Source organism: Mobula hypostoma, chromosome 7 (genome assembly GCF_963921235.1).
Source record: "Mobula hypostoma chromosome 7, sMobHyp1.1, whole genome shotgun sequence".
Taxonomy (NCBI): Eukaryota; Metazoa; Chordata; class Chondrichthyes; order Myliobatiformes; family Myliobatidae; genus Mobula; species Mobula hypostoma.
In genome coordinates, this window is record NC_086103.1 from 114,794,315 (window position 1) to 114,814,572 (window position 20,258).

Here is a 20,258-nt window from a genome sequence, read left to right on the forward strand (position 1 = left end):
AACCTGGCCTTTTTCTAGTCCTTGACATTCCTGCTTTTGTAATTGCACGTGAAAAGCAAAGCTAGGCACAACTTCTCATCCAATAGTACTCCAATTACCCAAGATAAAGTAGTGTGTTGTTACTGGCTTGGCAGGCAGACAAATAGTTTCAAGCAGTCCATATTCCTGGGTTTTCCTCTACAGGAGCTCTTTCCTTGTGGTCCCAGAGCAAATGAGTTTGAGTTTCCCTTTCAGTGACTTTCAATGTGTTTTCCTTCAGAATCATATCATAAAAACACAGAAAATCTTAAGCTTGCGTTAGAGCATTGCTTCACAATATTTTCAATTCTGTTGTTCTTACACTTACATTAAATGTCTTCAAGATGTTTGCTCAACCTTGTCTTGTAGAGATTTAAATGACGGCTCCTGCAAACATTCTGTATTGGTAGATCAATCATTGTATTTACTGTTCCATTCATAAACTACACGGGCCTTACATTGCATATTAAGGTTCATTGCATATTAAGGTTGGTGCAAAGTGGAAATTAATGCGTACTGATGCTAATCTTCCAAATACCCAAGTTATCTCTAATTGTTTTAATGTGTATGCTCTGAAAATAGTTTTAACATGAACAGTCATGGGGTATCGGGATAAGTGTGCAGCGATTGGAGCATCTGTCTTTCTTCGACACTGGGTGATTTCTGATGCAGATTTAGCTGTTGAGCTAAGACCTGAGGTGTTCCCTCGCCTGGGTTTACTGGTCATTCGTCACACTGGGTTGTTGACACACGTCCTTCATTGGCTGTTGCAGCTTGGATTGCCAGTGGCCGATTAGAATGGACAGTAGTATAAATTTAAGAAAAGGGTGAAGTTCTTCCACTGTACTTCATGTAAAATATTGTGGAGCCGCGCACCCGGTGAGAGGCCTGCATTGTAATATGAGGTAGATACAGTCGATGGACATCGAATTTATAACGCAGTTTCCCCAGGACATGTGTGTCCATGCATTTCTCCACTTGGACAGGACGTAAACATTTAACAAAGCCAAAACTATCTCTAATTTGGCGAGGGGTTAGAGAGAGGGATTTAGATTCCCTTAAAATAAATCAAAGCGTTTTTATTTAATAAGTTTCCCAGTTCACAAACGCACCCCAGATTGTCGAGAAACTTAATCGTGAAAGAAAAGCTGGAAGAATCGGTCGTGGGAGCGGGCGAGGAGGCTCGATGCAGTTGCTAGCGCTTTATTTTTAGGTTTATTTTTTAATTCAATGAATCAGTCAGCTTTTAAAAAAAATTAATAAACAAATTTGCCGCTTCGCCCATTTTGTTTGCTGTTTGGAGCCTGTGGTTTTATTTTCCTTTCCCTTCCCTTGTTTACTCAGGCAGTGGCGGTATCATTCCGCTAGTCTGGCGAGGCGAGGGAAGCGCCTCCTCGCTCGCTCGCTGGCTCTCCAGTCTCTCTCACACAATGTGAGTGCGGCTCGGTGCACGGAGCCAGCAGACAGCGGACACCGCGCCGAGCGCCGCCTGCCCCTGCCCGCCTGTCGCAGACCCCAGCTGTGGATGGCCGCGGACGATATCGCCAGCCCGATTCCTGCTGCCACCGGGCACCTTTCGCCAAGTTTCAGCGGCGTCTGTTTCTCCTGAAGACTTTTGTGTGTGAGAGAGCTGGTGTATGTGTGTGTGTGTGTTGTTGTGTCTTTCTCTCTCTCTCTGTCTCCCCCCACCCCCTCTCTTACCCTCACATATCCCCCCTCTCCAGTAGTTTTTCTTTGGTCCCTCCGTTGGTCGGAGCGGAGAGGGGATTGTGTGAGTGAAGAGGGAGATCCGAACGTATCTGTGTCTGTTCGCCTGTATGAGAAAGAGAAAGTATCCGTGGGAGCATTGAAGGAGTCGGTGTCACCATTGCGATCGTCTGAAGGAATATTACCATAAAACAGAGAAAATGGGTTTCAGTCATCTCGAAGGAAGTGCAGTAAAGCGTCCGAAGTGGGTTTGTTGAGATTTTGATTTAATTCAAACAAAGCAAAGAAGAACCCAATACTTTTTATACAAACATTGCAATTTATTCGAGGCTCAAAACAAGAAAAAAAAGGGAAGAAACTTGCCAACATAGTGCAGGGGGAGGTTAGGATGGGGGATTACAACATGCCCCCAAACCCGAAGCATAGCGCAATCGTGGAGAGGTTGAGGCAGAGGATTGAGCTGTGCCGCCGGCACCACGCAGTTTGCCAGGTCCGTTACGAGCAGAACCAGCCGCAGCGCATCGAGCAGGAGCGAAGGAACAAACTCGCTCTGCACCAGAAGTACCTGGACACACGTAGCAAGAAGACTCCCAAAGCCAAGCAGCAGCAGCATCACGAGAGCAGCCGGGCCCCCAAAAACTGCGATAGCGAACAGCCCCCGGGACCTAACTCATCCAACGAACACAGGAATCTCACCCTGATCGCTGTAAGTTTGTTTCCTCTACTCGCTCACTTTGCCTCTTTATCTTGAGGTGGGGGGTGGGGGGGAGCGACGCGTTTTGGTGGTCAGTTTGGAATTCTCTTTGTTGTTTTTGTTCAAAAGAATTGTGGTTGGATCAGCAGCTTTTCCCTCTCAAAATGTTATCAGACTTTGAAAAGTGTCTTTTTGCAAGCTGCTTGTTAGACCTTCCTTAAAATGATTTGCATGAAAATGTCATCTTGCATTAATCGCGATTAATGGCAACGTTCAAAATGTTCTCAACTTTTAAAATGGCTCTGTGCATCACAGTTAAGATACTAGATTTTAATTTGTTTTAAGTTTCCCGAATGTTATCAAAGAAGCCAAGTCTATTGGTCCCCTTATCTCTTTTTGAAACAATAAGCTGCGTCCTTTATGAAGTGTTCATTCTTCGGCTCTGAGAAAGCCAGTCTGTGCTGGACTGAATGACCCTTGCATCTCATTGGGAGAAATAGCCAACCAGGCATGTAATCAATAAATTGAATTTGATGAGCTGACCAATAATTGATTATTGGTTAATTGCCAAATAGGAGAATTGCTTTGATTTAATGAAAGATTGCGGTACTGCCTTGAATACTGTAACATTCGGTGGCAGCTTGTTATACAGAATTACAAATACCCCGTAAAATAAAATAGTTTAACTTTGGGGTGATTTGCATTTCGTAAATTATCTTGGCTGCGAAGGTAGTTTGAAGCACATTCCTAATTATACATTGGTGTTTGTGCATGAAAATAATTGTCAGTCAATTGAAATCTTTGAATGTTTAGGGTCTGATCTGGATTAAAACTTGTTGACAGTGGTATTTCTGCTGTCTGTGGGAAAACGAAATTGCTGTATCCCTTTCTTCACTGGTTTGTGTGTTCTTACTTGTGAAAGTGCTGATCCTAAGTGTATGGCTCTACAGGTGCTAGGTGCCAGTTGCCTTCGATGTATTACCTATGGATGCTGAACAACCAAGGTATTGTTATTAATGTGAGCTTTGCCAACAAGTGCAAGTGGATATCTAACTGGCAGCTGCGGGGGTGCAGCATGTTATCCTGATGTCCTTGTGTTTGCACTACAGCAGGAGTTGCTAGGCGATGATCGGTAACCTGAATGAGTTTTCCTTTCTATACTCTGGAGGTACTGAGGTCAATTAATGGCAAAGGGCTAGGGGCTGAGAATAGAAAGCAGATTAAACCAGGGCTTTTGTTGTTTAGCATTGTCTTAGCTACGCAATGGATGGATTTCTGAGTAAGGCCCGATTAAAATTGTGATTTTTGCAGAAATTGTGGATTCCAAAATCATTCAGCAACCTTTTGATACATATATTCAGTGCTGAGAGCTGCTCCTTTCATCCATCTCTCTCTCACTCTCTCTCACTCTCTCTCAGTTCAGGATGCCTAGACTGGAAAGGAGAGAGAGTGACAGCAGGAGGTGAGTATCCAGCAGTATCAGTGCTTGGTCAATTGCGAGCAGAAAGAGCAATGGGAATTGCAGATGCTTTTTTTCTGTCCATCCTGCCACTCTGGGGGGTGATTCAAGGCCAGGGTACCTGATTCTAGGCTTCATCGGTATCACAGCCCTCCCAGTCAGGTGCGAGAGGAGGCAAAGGAGCAACATCTGAAATTGCTACCCCTTCTGGACCATGAGTGGTGGGTGCCACCTTGCCCACTTTTGGCGCTCAGTGAAAAATGATGCCTGATGTTAGAGGAAGGATGGCAACTGGCTCTTAACATGACCCACTAATGTAACATCATTATCAGCAGGTAGAACATATTTGAAAATGTAAACAAGTAGTCTGTGCTGTAAGCTGCTTCTGTTTTCCATCTTCTCTGACTCCCAGCTGCCCATTTTTGAAACAAAAATGCGTACTGGCATGTGACAATTTCTGCTGTAAAATGGCTTTTAATTTGTGCTTCTGTCCATCTCATGCCTAACTCAGATTTTTGATCTCCATCTGTACTGAACACAGGCCTTATTTTGAGTTGTCAGGATTGTGTTTGTGTGTGTGTTTGAGTGCCCATGCATTTTGTTTGCATTTACATAATGCTACAATTCACAAGCAATGATAGCAACTCAGATTGAAATTCAGTTTTCAAGTTATGAACTTTAATTCAGTGCTTTGATTGATTTGCAACTTTGATCTCAGTCCCAGTTACTTGTTTTTGTGTCATTAAGTAAATAGAAAAATCACTTTCTGAAATAACTTTATTGAAACCTTCACAAATAATAATATGTTTCAATTTACAAAACAGGAAAACTGTATTTAGGGATAAGAAGAAAATAAATAAACATTAAGGGTAGGAATTATTTGCTGCATGTTTTCATAATGTTAACACATGGCTCATTTAGGGAATGGAATCAGCACTCCACACCAAAAAAATCCTACTTAAGTGAAAATTCTTTAAGCTTGTAACAGGACACTTGTGTGATAACTTACCACCTTATATTGCTGTCACCACTACCATCAGAGCTTTGGTCTAATTCCCCATTGCTCAAAGCTGTCCCTCCAGATGCAAGCTAAGTCAGCAAAACGAAAAGTCAACAGTTTACAGCAGTTTATTTTACACAGTTAAGTGGCTGAAGAGTGGGAAAAAATATCATGCACATCATTCTACTTTACTGAAGTCTGAATGATGACTTTCAATATAAATAGACACGATCGTCATTATTTTAGTACGACTTAAGATCTTGACCTTCCCTGGGATCATTATCATTCAGGTAACAAAATTGAAAAGGAGAGTGATAGAGTTTCCCTGTCAAGGAAAAAAATGCCTACTTTGAACAATATTACCAGATCCTAAAATATGTCTTGCTGTCAGTCTGTTTCAAAAAATAGGAAGATATATCGAACATTTTGATTTTTCAAAAAAAGTTTGATTCAGCATCTATAGCTCTGGGAACAGAACATTGTACACTGCTTCTTGCTTTCAAATGAAGAATACTTTCTAAATTTACTCTTTAATGCCCTGCTGTAAGTTTGAGATGGGGAACTTTTATTTTGAATTGCCTATGAGAAGAAAGAGTTTATTTGTATCTGACCTGCTGAATTTCTCCGAAGCCTGTTATATCACTCCAAATGTCTAAAACCAAGTTGGCTGGCATGGTGATGCAGGAGATAGTGCTACTTCTACACAACTCCAGCAATCTGTTTTGATTCTGATTTCCAGTGGTATCTGTGGTGAATTTGAATGTGCTTCCAGATGCTCTGGTCTCCTTCCACCTCCCAAAGATGTGTAGGCTGGCAAATTGACTGGCCTCTATAAATTGCCTCTAGGAAAAGACTGATTTATAGTTGTGCGTCAAATGGACGCCGTAGGTACGGCATAGCCACGAACCTTGTGCTGTACGCTATGCAAACCCTACGCCGTAGCCTAACGCACACCTCTCCCAAAATGTAACTACGCGTCGTGGCAACGCAGACTGCAACAACTGTGATTGGTCCACTTGGTAGCATCGCATTTCCTCCTACGCTGCAATATCTTCCCATTGGGCGACTGAAGGACAGGGAAGGAACTCTGGCTGCAATGCTTTCCATCAAGCTTTACAGACCTCCGAAATTATGGAGGACACATTTCGCTTTTACGAAAGACCTACATTAGTACCTGTTTTTGTTAACTGAAAGAGGATTTTCACATTTATGAAAAAAGATGCTCGCTCTAAACTTGTTTACCCCGAGAAAGACTACCATGACCATGAAGCCTTGTGTGGGCAGGTAAGTGCGCATGCGTGACATGCCAGTTTTTTTTTCGACAAATCGATTCTGGCTCAAAATTCTCAGTTCTTTTAGGTGACACTACACTGTACATACAGAAAATTCACCCTCCTTCAGTTTCAGTCGCCATTGTTTGAAGTTTGAGTTCCTTCGTGTTGCGGTGGCATAGAAACCCCACCACCAACTAGTTTTGGCGGTGAATCGCAGAGCGACGCAGACACCAACGCACAGGTATAAATGCTCACAATGGTGTAGCCCACTTGCGTGGTCTACGGCATAAGCTAGTAGGCACAAGTATAAATCAGCCTTAAGGTGGGTGGCAGAGGAATTGGGAAAAGTTGATGGGGGTGGGATAGAGAGAGGTTGACATGAGATAAGTGGGGAATGGGACAGGATAGATAGGATGGGCTGAATGTCTTCTGTTTGTGCTGTAAGGAAATATGATATATCGATAAGTGGCAAAAGAATGAGAGATGAATTGATAGACATGAGGGAGCGAATAAATCACAGGGGTACAGGGAAGTAAGGAGAGTGTGAATGGGATTATTCTGCTAGGAGCAGCTATAGACCCAGTATGCTGAAATGCCACTTTCTGGTACATAGTAAGTCAGTGCAAATCAGGTTTGTGCTTTTTAAATGCAAATTTAGCTGTTTAAGCCCTGTTATCATTCTGGGTGAAAGGGTAATTATGCTGAAATAAATCAAATCACATGCTCAACATTTTAGTAGTGCTGTGTGATTCTAGCAAAGTCTTGAGGTTGCAGCAAACTCCTGAGTCTAAAAATACAAAGCCACTCTTGCACATATTAATGCACCCTGCAGAGAATGGATTTGATTGTGAATACTCAGAGGTTCCTAAATTAGTTATAGGAATAGAAAGTGTCAGAGATTATATTTGATGTTTTTTTAAAAAAAAGCATTGAGAACAGAAAGATCTTGTATTTGAGTAGTAATTTTGAAAAAGGCAAAATTCATTGTATTTTGGAAGCCAATAATGCACAAACATAAAGCAGCTAATTTGCACTCTCACCTATTTTATTTGGAGGTATGCAGAAAGGAGCATCTCTCCAGTTTTAGCATTGAAACCCAAGTGCCTAGAATTTCATTCCCTATCAGTTATACTAAAAAGTGCAACATGGTAACAACACTAGATTGGACATAGCTTTTGAAATTCATTTCAATTACAGAACTAAATTTTGGAGGCAAATTAAAATGTACTGTTGATATGATGTGAACCAGGAACAAGTTTCTAGAGAGGCAAATTATAATGTTTTAACAAATAGACAGTTGTAGTTTATAACAGCATCCAAAAAATCTGTAAAAAAATACTACAGGTACACCATTTTGGGACAATGCAAAGTGTTACTTATGTTATACAGTAAGTGTACTGTATATACACTAGGTGTTATACCTACAATAGACATACTGAATTTGTGACTCTGATGGGACCCTACTACCTACTGACCCAAACTAATGATACAGTGAATATTAATCAGCAGCTAGCTCTCCCTCCCCCCTCCCATAATTATTAGGCTAATACTCTGTTTTATGTGGGGAGAGGATTTGCAATAAGAAGTACTACAGGCAAATAAAATCAATAATCTTTAATGGAAACATAATGAGCTGGAAAATTGCAATAACACATAAGCATCTGAAAAGAGAAAATAAGTTTTCAATTACTTGTTAAGCAATTTCCCTGATCATATTTTGTGAAATGTGTTTTGCTGCTTGTGCAAGTTGTATCAAATGTTGCTTTGTGCATTTTCTAATCATAAAACTGTCTATTTTATCAAATTGAGTATTATAAAGTTATGTTCTCTACCTGTTGAATATTATTTTATAATTACTGAATGATTAGAATAGAATATTACTTTGAGAAATATCTATGGAATTTTAATACATGTGTGAAACCAAATGGTTATTTAGCAATTGTGTATTTATTAACTTGAATTTGAGATCATCTTGAACCAGACTTAAGATTTTAGTTTTGTTTCACAGAGGCTTAGAATTTATGGTTGAAAGACAGTGAAGCTGTCAGCTTTGACCGCCATTACACCATGAAACTGACAGCAACTTCGGGATTTCCGCACATGTGTATGTTAAGGCGGAAATCCCAAAGTTCCTGTCAGTGATTCAGCTTTTCACTGGCATGAAAGGAAATCAGTTGAAATAATGACAATTTTGCACATTTGCAAAGTAATAATATTAAGTATCCTCAGGATCATTTTATTGTTTGAGGTATAAGTGAGTTTATTAATGTATTATATGCAATAATTCTTGCTTAACAAATCTCCAAAACCTTCAATCAAAATATGATTTTATCCATGTGAATTGTCTCCCTCAGATACATATCTTATAATGAACTTAGTTTTTTTTTAAAAAATGTTTGGCATTTTGGCCTGTGTCTTAAACTTTGTGTATTTTCAAAATTTTGTTTGGTTTGAAGTTAAGACCATGTGTTTTCATTCCTGTTTTGCCTGTAACTTGCAAAGTGATTGGTTGTACAGCTAGCTCAAGAACATTGCAATTGCTGGTCACCAGAGACCCCTTGGAAATATCAGCTGACAAAATTTCATGTGGGAAAAGGAAAGCCCATTCTGTAGTAGTCTGTGTACTTTTGTGGACGGTTTGCTTTGGTGCTACTGGCAAGCAATGTTGCTTCCCATTGACCAAAAAATCTAGCCCATAATCTCTCTAAGTCATTGTCCTGCGCGCCTATTCCAGTTTTGTTTGATCACTTTCAGGTAGCCATCTGTATTGATTCCTTATGGGATCTCCATAAATGTCTTATTTTATTTGCTTTTTCTTACTACATTTCATTTTACGAAAGAAAATACTGAAAAAGGAACAAGTTAAAAGTAAGTTGGAGTGGTTTAAATGGGAAGCATTAATGGTCTGGTACAATCTTTGTTTCAAAATGCCACCAAGCAAACATCTTCATTTTGATATCCATTGTGATATCGCACCTGTGTAAATAACCCGACAATCAAAGCAGTCAGCTACCACTAAATTGAATGCTACATGATATTTTTATTTTGTTTAAATGTTTTCCATTTGGAAGTCAGCAGAAACAGATCTAGCTTGTACTGCAAGCAGATAGGTATCTCCTTAGTAAATATACCAAGAGTAAAGATGAACTTTGCAGATGCAATAAGGTGTTGACATTGAAGTTAATTTGTACCAGGGACAAAGAGGAACTGGTGAGTGCTGGATATTGTTTTGAAAACAAAGGAGCTGACGTTTGTGCTACAGTTCTGTTGGTAATCAAAGCATTTCCACTGGATCTTCAAGAGAATTCACTTACTCCTCTGTGATTAGTTCACGTTTAATAAATCTGGAGCTTAATAGCATTATTAATTTAATATTGCAACAAATAATCTGTTGCATCCAGCATGGCTTATGTACAGGTGACATAGATTGTGTACTATGTGGGGATTCATGTGAAGTTTATTCATGGCAAGTTTATTCAGGTAATCAAAACTATATAGAGCTTTTGTTTAAAACTTGTATTCTTTATTCTTTGATTTTTTTGGCAAATACTTGGTTACTGTCACCAGCAGATATGTTGGTAAAAGATTATCATTCGGGGTCTCTTCATCCTGGGATCATGCAGTTTAGTCTAACTATGTGAATGATCCTGTCTGTCTTCTCATTCCTACTTGAGATTCATCACTGGTTTATGCCAGACAGATAGGCATGGACTCTGCAAAATGCCTAGATTTTTTTTCATTATTAGTGTTTTAAAGTCAGAAAAGCTGGAAGATCACAGCAAATCAAAGCCATTTGTGGAGACGGTAACGAGTTAACATTTCAGATCAACTAATTTGGTAAAGAAAATGGGCAAGATTGATTGGCAACATGAAACTGGGCTCTCAGAATTACAGTAAAATAAATTGCGTCTTCTATTAAAAGCAACATAAGTTTGCAAATATTTTGCTGCTTTCAAAATGCCATAGCCGTCTAACCAAGGTGTGTTTGCGGTTACCTACAAGTACATTTTGTTTCCTCAAATAAAAGGTTTTGCAAGTCTTTTATTGTAGCCCAATTATAGTATTTAAGCTGCAGTGTCAGCTGGGATCAAGGATGAAATCTGGAAGCTCCTTGGCATTACCAGTTGTAGTCAGTTTTTAAATAAAAACTAAAAGTTGATATTCTGTCAATTCAAAATAGAGAGAGCTTATCTTTGCAGCTGGCCACAGTCTGAAAGGGCCTTATGATGGTGTTAAGTGTCCAGAATGGAAAACTGTTCCTTGATCTATTAACACTAATAGATCAAGCATTGCTGAAAATGTTAACAGAAAAATAATTTGTTCATATTGAACTTAATTGAACACATGAGGGATTAAATCACCATAACAGGAATTAAACACTCAACACATTCCTCAAATAATATGAAAAGTTCATATGATTAAGTTCTATCTTATTTTAAAATACACATTGAAATTAAATTTCTTGGTAAAATGTGAGGTGTGCAGTCGTCTTTATTAAAAACAATGCTTCCTTGTTAATTTCATCATACTTTACCACATACTGTACAATCCCTGAGAATTTACTCTTCCTGTCACTTGTATGGATATAATCTGCTTAATTGAATCCACAAACACAAATGGCTAATTTGGTAACGTTTTGCCTTTTCAGTAATTTGCATCTATTTATTTACGTGAGTGATTGCTACTTGAGTTTTTGGTGTTGGTTAAATTAAGCTGACAGCCCTGTAGGTGAAATGACAGTCAGATACATCATATTTTATGAGATTAAGAAAGCAGCTGTAACACCTCCCAATGGCTCAATTGATAAAGGGAGTGTGTAGCTGAGCTGTGTAACCAAAAGGCACTCGATTTGATTCCCAGTCTACATTGAGTAAATGGTCTCACTCAGAAAGGAGCTGTGAAATTGGGTTAAGCGTCTTTGGGCCAGGAGGAATAGATCCTGTGAATTGTGCAGGAATGTGTCTAAACCCGATGTGGAGAGTGCATAATACAACTTGATATTGATGCCCATACCTGTTATTCTTCGGACACTTTATTTAGACTTCCACATGAGGAATGGCTGGTTGAATGAAATAATGGAAAGCTGCTGGCATTTGTGATTTTGTTTTCGAGCAGAGGTGGGAAAATCTGGGGTAAAGTTCATTTAAAAATTGAATACTTCTTTCTGAAATCTTGACTGTCTGCCTGACATTTTTGGAAACAAGCTAAGGTACAGAATTGTAAATACTTGGTCAAAGGTTTGTTACAAGGGCCACGTCAATATAGAAAGTAAAGAGGAGATAGCAGGTCAGAATGCATTGTGGTACCATTAGCTGGGTTTTGTGCCTAGACTTGTTGCTTCCAGATATTCGTATTGCTTTGTCCACCACATAAATGCTAGGTATTTGAACTGTTTTTATTAACATTGTATGTTTTCTGCATCAGCTTATTCAACAGAATTGCACTGCCTTGTTTGATGGAGAGTAGAGCACCATCTGTAGCTGGACTGATTGTTCTTTAAGCTTTGTCTGTCTGGATCCAAACTCTCTGCTTTTGAAGCTGCGAAAAGCTGAAGATCTGTTTGTTTAGTTTGGATATGAAATACCAGAGCAAATCAGTGAACTTCAGTCAGAGAACACTGTTTCAAAGGCTTCTGTTAAATAGACTTGCTGTTGCTGGCTCTGCTGTGCTCCTCCAGGTGAGCGAGTACAACCCATTCAGCAATTGCATCCGTTGGTAATCATGTCAATTGTCTACAAATAATTGGTATGATCCTATTTTTCAACTTCCTCTGTGATGGGTAAGAAGTAAAAAAAAAACAAATAAGAACTGAAGATCGTTAGCACAGATCTGCGAGACTACCATTTACCAACATGTAAAATTAATAATCAGCTCTGGACTTGGAGGCGAGTGGTCCGGGTTCGAATCTCTGCCAGCTAATTGCTCGCTTTCCATCTGTGCTGGGTTGAGTGCCAAGCTAGCAACTTGGTCTCGTAAAAACAGATATATAGTTTTGTAACTACTGTAATTTGTATATCTTGCTCTGTACTATGCAGCAAAACAACAAATTTCACAACCTGTATCGGTGGTAATAAACCTGATTTTAATTTTCGACTGTTTACTTCCAAAAAAGCTTATCTTTTACAATATTATGTGCTCAAACTTGTTATCTTTCTCTTATTTTCCTTCTGCTTAGCATCCATTCACATATTTTATCCTGTTTCATCTTCCTGAGGAACTTTTATGTTCATTGATTCACAGTGGATGTAACTGGCACGAACCAAGTGGCATATGCTTAAGGGTGTTACCATTTTGTTCTGGGACAGAACAATCCACTTGTTTTTCATATTTGTACATTTTAATCCATTGTTTTGAATTTGCTGGCTATATCTATTTTAAACAGGTTGTTTACACATTGTATCAATAATTTCACTGGTTTAATTCAAGAAATTTCATTTTGAGTTTGGTAAACTTTAATCACAAATTGGGTTTAAATTAACATTTCAAAATATAATTGTTACCTTTGTATTTGATATTTGTTTTAAAAGCTAATAAGCAAGGTGTAATCTTGTGTTTTCTGATGCTTTTTACGTTATGAACCTTCTCCTTTCAAAAGAGAATAATGGTGCATTAGAAGTTGAACTTGTGTAAACCCCCTTCTAGAGGATATATTTTACAGGTTGACAATTCTAAAAGAAATTAAAATCAAACAGCCACAGAATAGAACTCTTAATTTTTTTGACAAGTGTGCCTCAGAATGTACAAAATATGTACATGATGAATAGCACTTCATGTATTTAAACACTGAATATTGCTTATTATATCCTTATTTAGAGTTGCATATATACTGTATTTTTGCATGCTAGTGTTGGTGACGTCCTTAAGTTCTCCTGTGGCCTTATTCTGTATTGATTTAATACAGACTGCAACTGTGATTCTGTCTCTTTGTATGTATGAACCTTGCTCTCCCTGTTGTGTGTGCTGTATGTCTCAAAGCATGTTGGTTATTTGCATTTATCAGCTCTTTAAAATCATTTAAATTAATCTTTATTTAACCAGTACATTGATGTTGTAAGTGTGGGGCTGATTTCCTAATCTCCCTTGAGCTTGACTATAGCTGTTAAAGTCTATGCATCTTTTTAAAAAAAAATCCTCAAATATATTACAGCAATAGATGGAAGACTTCAAAATTACTGAAATTTATGCCTGTTCAGCATTTCGCTTTGAATAAAATTGAAAATAAATATTTCAGGTCACGAACTACCAGTGCTGTAGCAAGTAGAAGTCTTGTCATTTTGAACATCTCCAGACGCTGGACAAATGTCATAAATAATTTAGAGGCATAGTCAGTAGGTACATTGTGACATGCTAATTAATGACCATCAGGATTATTGCGTCCACTTGTGAAAGTACAACTTTCAATTTGATAGTCTGATAATGAAACGTATTTGCATCATTAACAACTGACGTTTGATAGCTGTAGATGTCAGATAATCATCAAAATTGTGTTATCAGGTAGAATCATAAACAGCCACACTGAGAACTGTGGTTTTTTTAAGATTTGTCAGTAACTACAAGTGAAGTGGATACAGTTCATGTGCTTTGTATAGGCTGAATCAAATGCCACTTTGGTGTAAACTTGCCTTGATATTGTAGCAAGTTCATAGAATGAAGCTATACCAGAGGAAAGTTTGGAAACGTGATGCCTCCGAAATGTAGTATGAATAGACAAGTGGAACCTAATATCGGGTACAGATTAATGTGACTCCTTAGCAAAGGTGTTGAGGGCTGATTATTGCCAAATGATTGTTTCATCAGATAAGAACTTCCTTAAACTTCTTAGAAGTTTGTGAAGATTCGGCATGACATCTTAAAATTTGACAAACTTCTATAGATGTGTGGCTGCATGCATTACAGCCTGGTATGGAAACACCAATGCCCTTGAATGGAAAATCCTACATAAGGTAATGGATACAGCCCAGTCCATCCCAAGTAAAGCCCTCTCCACCATTGAACACATCTACAGGAAGCATCGTCAAGGATTCCCCACCACCTGAGTCGTGCTGTCTTCTCACTGCTGCCATCAGGAAGAAGGTTCAGGAACCTCAGGACTCACTGGGTTCAGGATAGCTATTTTCCCTCAAACATCAGGACTCATGGACTCATCTTCAAGGGCACTTCATCTCATGTTCTTGATATTTATTACTTTTACTTTTTTTTTCTTTGGCACAGTTTGTTGACTTTTGCACATGGGTTGTCTGCCCTGTCGGGTGTGGTCTTTCATTGATTCTATTACGGTTATTAGATTTACTGTGAATGCCCACAAGAAAATGAATCTCAGGGTTGTATACGGCGATCCAGGAATACTTCCTTAATTTCAAGAGTAGGTTGATGATCTACATCACCAGAGTGTAAATATTCCACATGAATCTGAAAGTTATTCAAATATGATGTAGCATTGTGTCACAGTATGAACTATTAGTTCCCATTTTCATCTTGGAAACTTGTTTCTGGAGGGCTTTTGTGAAATTCTCCCCTCCGCCCCGCCAAGGCAATGACACTATCTGGTGCACAGTTCTGTGGCTTGTGGCTTTCCAGCACTGCTGCCAAAGGGCTTTGGAGAGTGCGAGTGGGCGAGTACACTGTGTGCGTGGAATGTAGCCACAGGGCTCAGTCGTCTCCATAACCAGTATCCTCACTTGCAGCGGATGTTTCACACTGTTTGATGCCCAAGTAGCCATCCTTCACATGTGGAGTTTAAACACTGAGGTCGACAGGGCAACAAAACGCATGTGGATCCTATATTCAGCTTGGGTCTGCAGATGCATTTTCCAGCAGTACTCTTTGATTAGCACAAAGGAAGGCAATTGCTCTGGTGTGCGCGCTCTCTCGCTCACTCTCTCTTCAGACATTCTGATCTTCATGACCTGTTACCACACCATGTTGTGCTGTCATTCTTTTGTCGAACAGCAATGCAGCAAAACTTGATAAATTTACAGCCACCCTGGATCAGTCTGATAGCTTGGAGCCAATTCATGGATAATTAAAGTTCTAGAAGGACACAAACTTTAGCTTGATACTGATTACTATAACAAGATATCATGATATGATGCATGTTGAGGCAGCCCTTGGAGTCTACATGAATGATTTTTCCAAACGAGCTACTAGTTTTCCCAGCTTTCCCTCTTACACTAATTCCCAATTAAAATATTTTGCCTGTTCAGTTTCAGTACAGGATGATGGGCGAGAATTTCACTTTTATCATTTGTGATTATTTTGAAGAGCTCCTGTATCTCAAAAATCAGTGGAATAAATCTGTCACTCTTTACCTCATAAACTTGATCTGTTATTCATCTCTGTAAAAAAAAGCCTTTGCTCTCAAGATTAATTTTCTAATATCCCTGTGATTATGCCAATGAAACTTTGGTCTTTTTGTAAATGCTATTAGATCTACTATAAAATGGTGTCCAAAATTGTACAGAAATCAGCAACAATTGCCAAACTAAATGTTCAATATTACCTCCTTGTTTCATTTTATGCTATGGTTTTTGTAGCTTGTTCTGTCTTTTTTAGGACCTCATCGACTTGTGCTGCTGGTTTTGTCCCCCTTCTTTGGAATCCTCTGCTCAAATTTGTTTAAAATCTTGCAGTTTTGGATGTGTTTACTTTCCTCATTAATTTTTGCAATTTTGCTAGATTGAACTACATCTCCCATTTTTACCTGTCCTCCTGTCCTCTAGGATCCTCATCGTACCACTCAAATTGTGTGGTCACCATTTTAAATCTGTATTAATGACACTAACAACTATTAAATAATAGTTCATACATTTTAGCTTGAGGAACTCATTCTAGCTCTAATCTAGTGGCTCCACCCTCCCTTTGCCTTTAATTCTGAATGCTGTGAGTTATGTTTGCTTAGATTTCTTGTGCAGTTTCCATCGCTGTTTTTTCTGAATGATCTAAATTGGTATGGGTCATAGATTTATGTGAATTGGTTTTATTCCTCAGTCTTCGGCTAATAGGGAGTGTACAGCAGGCCATAATTGGAAGGATAGGCCCCTAAATCATTTTTTGTTCTCTCAATTGCTTCCTTGTTCTTATCCCTGTGATCATTTTTATTTTACTTCAAAATTTCATGGTTGTATTATAACTGGATTTGCTTTCTATGATGAGTCTTCTGCCCTGGCTGGCTTGTGTTCTCTTTTCAGTTTGTTGTCTGGAAGATGTAGTTCAGAAGTTGTGGAAACGCCTGCTGGGTTATGCATGAATCAAAGGCTGTCTCTGTGCTGGGAGTCACTTGGCTGCTTTGGACATCTGCTGGAGGAGTTCAGTTGGCACAATGATTTGAGCAAAGATTTTAAAATATGTTATTGGCTGCAAAGCACTTAGAAGAAAATGGATGCCCCAATAAATACGTCTGTGAATGCATATTCTTCCTAAAGAATGCCAGTAGAATTGAAGGCATTTGGAAGAAGAGGACTGCCTTTTGATTGTGTCGTGGATCTGAGGCATCTGTTATGTCCTGTTGAGACCAGGTATGCTTAGCTGCCGTAATGATGCAATTATGCATTTATAGAGAATGATATTCTTTCATTTTGCAGAGGGAGCAAGAAGCCATACTTTACTGAAGTGATGGGGAGATTCTTGCACTATTCTGCAATATGCCGCTGGTTAATAAACTCACTGACTTTCTAGTCTATGCAATTATCTTCAGAATCTGAATCAGGTTTATTATCACCAGTATGTGTCGTGAAATTTGTTAACTTGGCAGCAGCAGTTCAATGCAATACATGATATAGAAGAGAAAAAGTAAAAATAAATAAATAAGTAAATAAAGTCAATCACTTTGCCCCGCATTGTCCTCTTTCAGATACTTCAGCCCAATAAATCTCTTAAGATATTTTTGCTGTTTAAATTCTGAAATCTGGCTTATCCCAGTTTAATTACTTCACTTTCAGCACTGCAATTTAAATGATCAATCCTTGTAGATGAGGCCTTTGACAAGGTTCCGCATGATAGGCTGATCTGGAAGTTTGGGTCTCAGGGAGAGCTTGTTAGGTGAATTTAAAATTGCCTGGGAGGTAGGCAGCATAGGGTGTTGGTTGAAGGTTATTTCTCTGAGTGGAAGCCACTGACTAGTGGTGTGCTGCAGGCTCTCTTTTGTGATTCCTTATTTGTATAAGTCAATTGGATGTGAATGCACAAAGCTTGATCGGTAGGTTTACAGATGACCTGAAATTAGGAGATGTTGATGAAGAAGATTATCATAAGTTGTGGAGGGTTCTTGATCCTTTATGGAGGTTGGTCAAGGAGTGGCAAATGGATTTCAGTACAAATGAGTGTGAGATGTTGTCCTTTGGAAAATCAAACCAGCGTAGAACTTGTAGAATGAATGCTAGGGCACTAGGGAGTGTAATGGAATAGGAGAACTTGGGAGTACAAATGCATAGTACTTTGAAAGTGGTGTCACAGGTAAACAAGGTGTTGGAAAAGGCTTTCAGCATGCCAGCCTTCATCAGTCAGGGCATTTGAGTATTGGAGTTGGGACATTACATTGAAGTTGTATAAGTCGTTGGTGAAACTTCAATTGTAGTACTGTGCACAGATTTGATCACCCTGTTATGGGAAATAGATGGTTAAACTGGATGGAGTGCAGAGAAGGTTTATAAGGATGCCATCAGGACTAGAGAGCCTGAGCTATAGGGAAGAGATTGGTTAAGCTAGGTCATTATATCTTGGAATGTAGAAGATTGAGGGGTGACCTTATAGATGTGTTTAAAATTGAGATGTGGATGGTACCAGTTTTTTCCCCATTCAAGATTCTTTTAAAATCATTTCCATATCACAAGAGTAAGGAGAGTGAAATAAATATTATTTATTGAAATAATTGATGCAACACAAAAAAACCATAATAAGATAAAGAACACAATACTAATAGAACACTATAAATATAAATACATAGGATAGCATATATACATAGATTAATTGTATGTCCATGAAGTGAGGTTAGTTACAAGAATGGCTTTGAGGTGACTGACAGGAAATGATAAAGTAGTGATGGTTGGAGGTATGGAGGGGTGGGTTAGTGGGTGGAGATGTTGAGCAGCCTTGCTGTTTTGGGTCTGGTGTTCCTGGTGCGGATGTTGTAGCTTTCTCCTTTTGTGAGAGTGGAATAAACAGTCCATGAGCAGGGTGGCTGGGATCCTTCATGATGTTACTGGCCCCTTTCTGCATATGTGTCCTTGATGGCAGGTAGGGTGATGCCGGTGATGCAGTGGGCAGTTTTGACCACTCGTTGCAGAGTTGACCCGTGATAGGGAAATCTAAAACTAGAGGGTATAGATTTTGGTGGTGACAGAGGAAAGGTCTAAAAGAGACTTGAGAGGCAGCTTTCTTGTAGGGGATGGTGAGTGCATGGAATGAGCTGCTGTAAGAGGATTTAAGAAACATTTGGATAAGTGCCCATTAGGGTGGGCATTGGAGGAATATGGGATGAATGAAGGAAATTGGGGCTAGCTGGTGGGCACCATGGACTCTTTGGACCAAAGGGCTTGCATCCATCTTTTGTGCTCTATGACTCTAAGCTTTTGAATTTTTCTCCCTTACACCCTTCACCCCACCATTTCCCTCCCATCCTGCCAAACTTCATTTTCTTCCTCTTTACGGTGCTCAATAAAACTGACCTTCTTTATTATCTCCTTATGTAGCTTAGTGACAAATTTTGCCCATTCTCTCTTGACATGCCCAGAGGGTTTTGTTTTGTTGAAATTACTATACAAATACAAGCAGGTGCAAGTCAAACACTTCAGCACAATTCCAGTGAGGTGAGCAGCACAAGTAAAAACCACTATGATCATGGCACTTGTAATTTATCGTTCCTGTGGATTTAATCTTTTAGGAGGAAGCAAGCTGATTTATAGAGCAAAGCAGAGTGAAAGAAAAATTGAATGAACATGTACGTAAAGAACTAGTAGTTGGGTAGAATCATAATAATTGCTCATTAGAATGCTCATGTTCAAATTTTCATCAGTCACAATTTCACTGAGTAGAAGAAATCCTCAAAAAGATCGAAAAAGTTGGAAATCTGAAATACAAAATGCTGGAGAGTTTAGGCATCAGCTGTTGAAGAAGAAATAGATTTAACATTTCAAATCTGTGACCCTCTGAGCAGAACTAGAAAGGTGAGAAATCAAAGCTATTTTAAGATGTAGAGAAAGGGAAGGGCAGGTGAAAACAAAAGGATATGATGGGGTAGAGAGCAAGAGAGACCGATTGACACAGCGGGATGGTGCAGCTTTGTCAGTTACATCACCTTTATGTTCTAAAAGAACATAATTGTTACTGTGGTCAGTGTTTAAATTCTGGAGATTGGATATTGATAATGTGGTTATAATAATCCAAAAAAATCTGTTTTAGTTGATGAACACTGGCAGATAAATATGGGAAGAACATGCGTTAAACGTTCTTGCTTTTTGAGCAGTGCGATAGACCATCGACCTGAATATGATCTTGACATCAGGATCTCAAGAGTAATATCTTGTTTAAATGACAAATTCTGTCCACTATGGCATCAAGTTAACAGGGATCAAAGCCAAGTTCAAGCCACCTAGCCTTCCACTTGGAGGCAAGAAAGCTAAGCCAAGGCTGATAATGTTATATCTTCTGTACGAGTGATTAATACAAAAATCTGGTGCACTGTTTGTCAGCAATTACCCAGATTTCTCCGCTCTGTTGAAAGTGCTCTGATGATTTAGAGAGTACTCTTGATCTTCCTGTATCACTGAGGTCAGCCAGAGCAGCAAACGGCTAATTTGAGTGAGGGGAAAGATTGGATGTAAGCTGGGACTTTTCATCTTAAGCATCAATCACGTGCTGATTTGACCAAATTAATTGGAAAGGCATAGCTGAGACTTCATCAGTGGGACATCACTTGCAGAAAGCAGCACCTTGCCAAATTGTGCATGGATCTGGTTAGAACACAGAGCAGAAGAAATGTCAATCCTTCAGGATGAACCAATCACTTCTTATACAACCCTTATCCAGTGATGCTGCCTCATTCTCATACCATCTCTCTCAATTATTGCACTGTTGTCATTTTCACATTTTTTGCACTATCCTGCTGTTTTG

General features: G+C 39.1%; 1 protein-coding gene across 2 annotated transcripts in view; it reads left to right on the forward strand.

Annotated features, from left to right (window-relative positions):
• The first annotated feature begins 897 nt into the window (after positions 1-897).
• Positions 898-20,258, forward strand: part of zmp:0000001236 (mastermind-like protein 2) — a 362,601-nt gene continuing 343,240 nt past the window's right edge. Inside the window, exons 1-2 of one of the 2 annotated variants that reach the window (XM_063053819.1) lie at positions 898-923; positions 1,363-2,431. In XM_063053819.1, coding sequence (XP_062909889.1) covers positions 2,114-2,431 — 318 coding nt within the window. In that variant the 5' untranslated portion in view covers positions 898-923; positions 1,363-2,113. Of the gene's footprint in view, positions 924-1,200; positions 2,432-20,258 lie in introns of those variants that run through there. The other variant, XM_063053818.1, reaches the window with a different exon arrangement.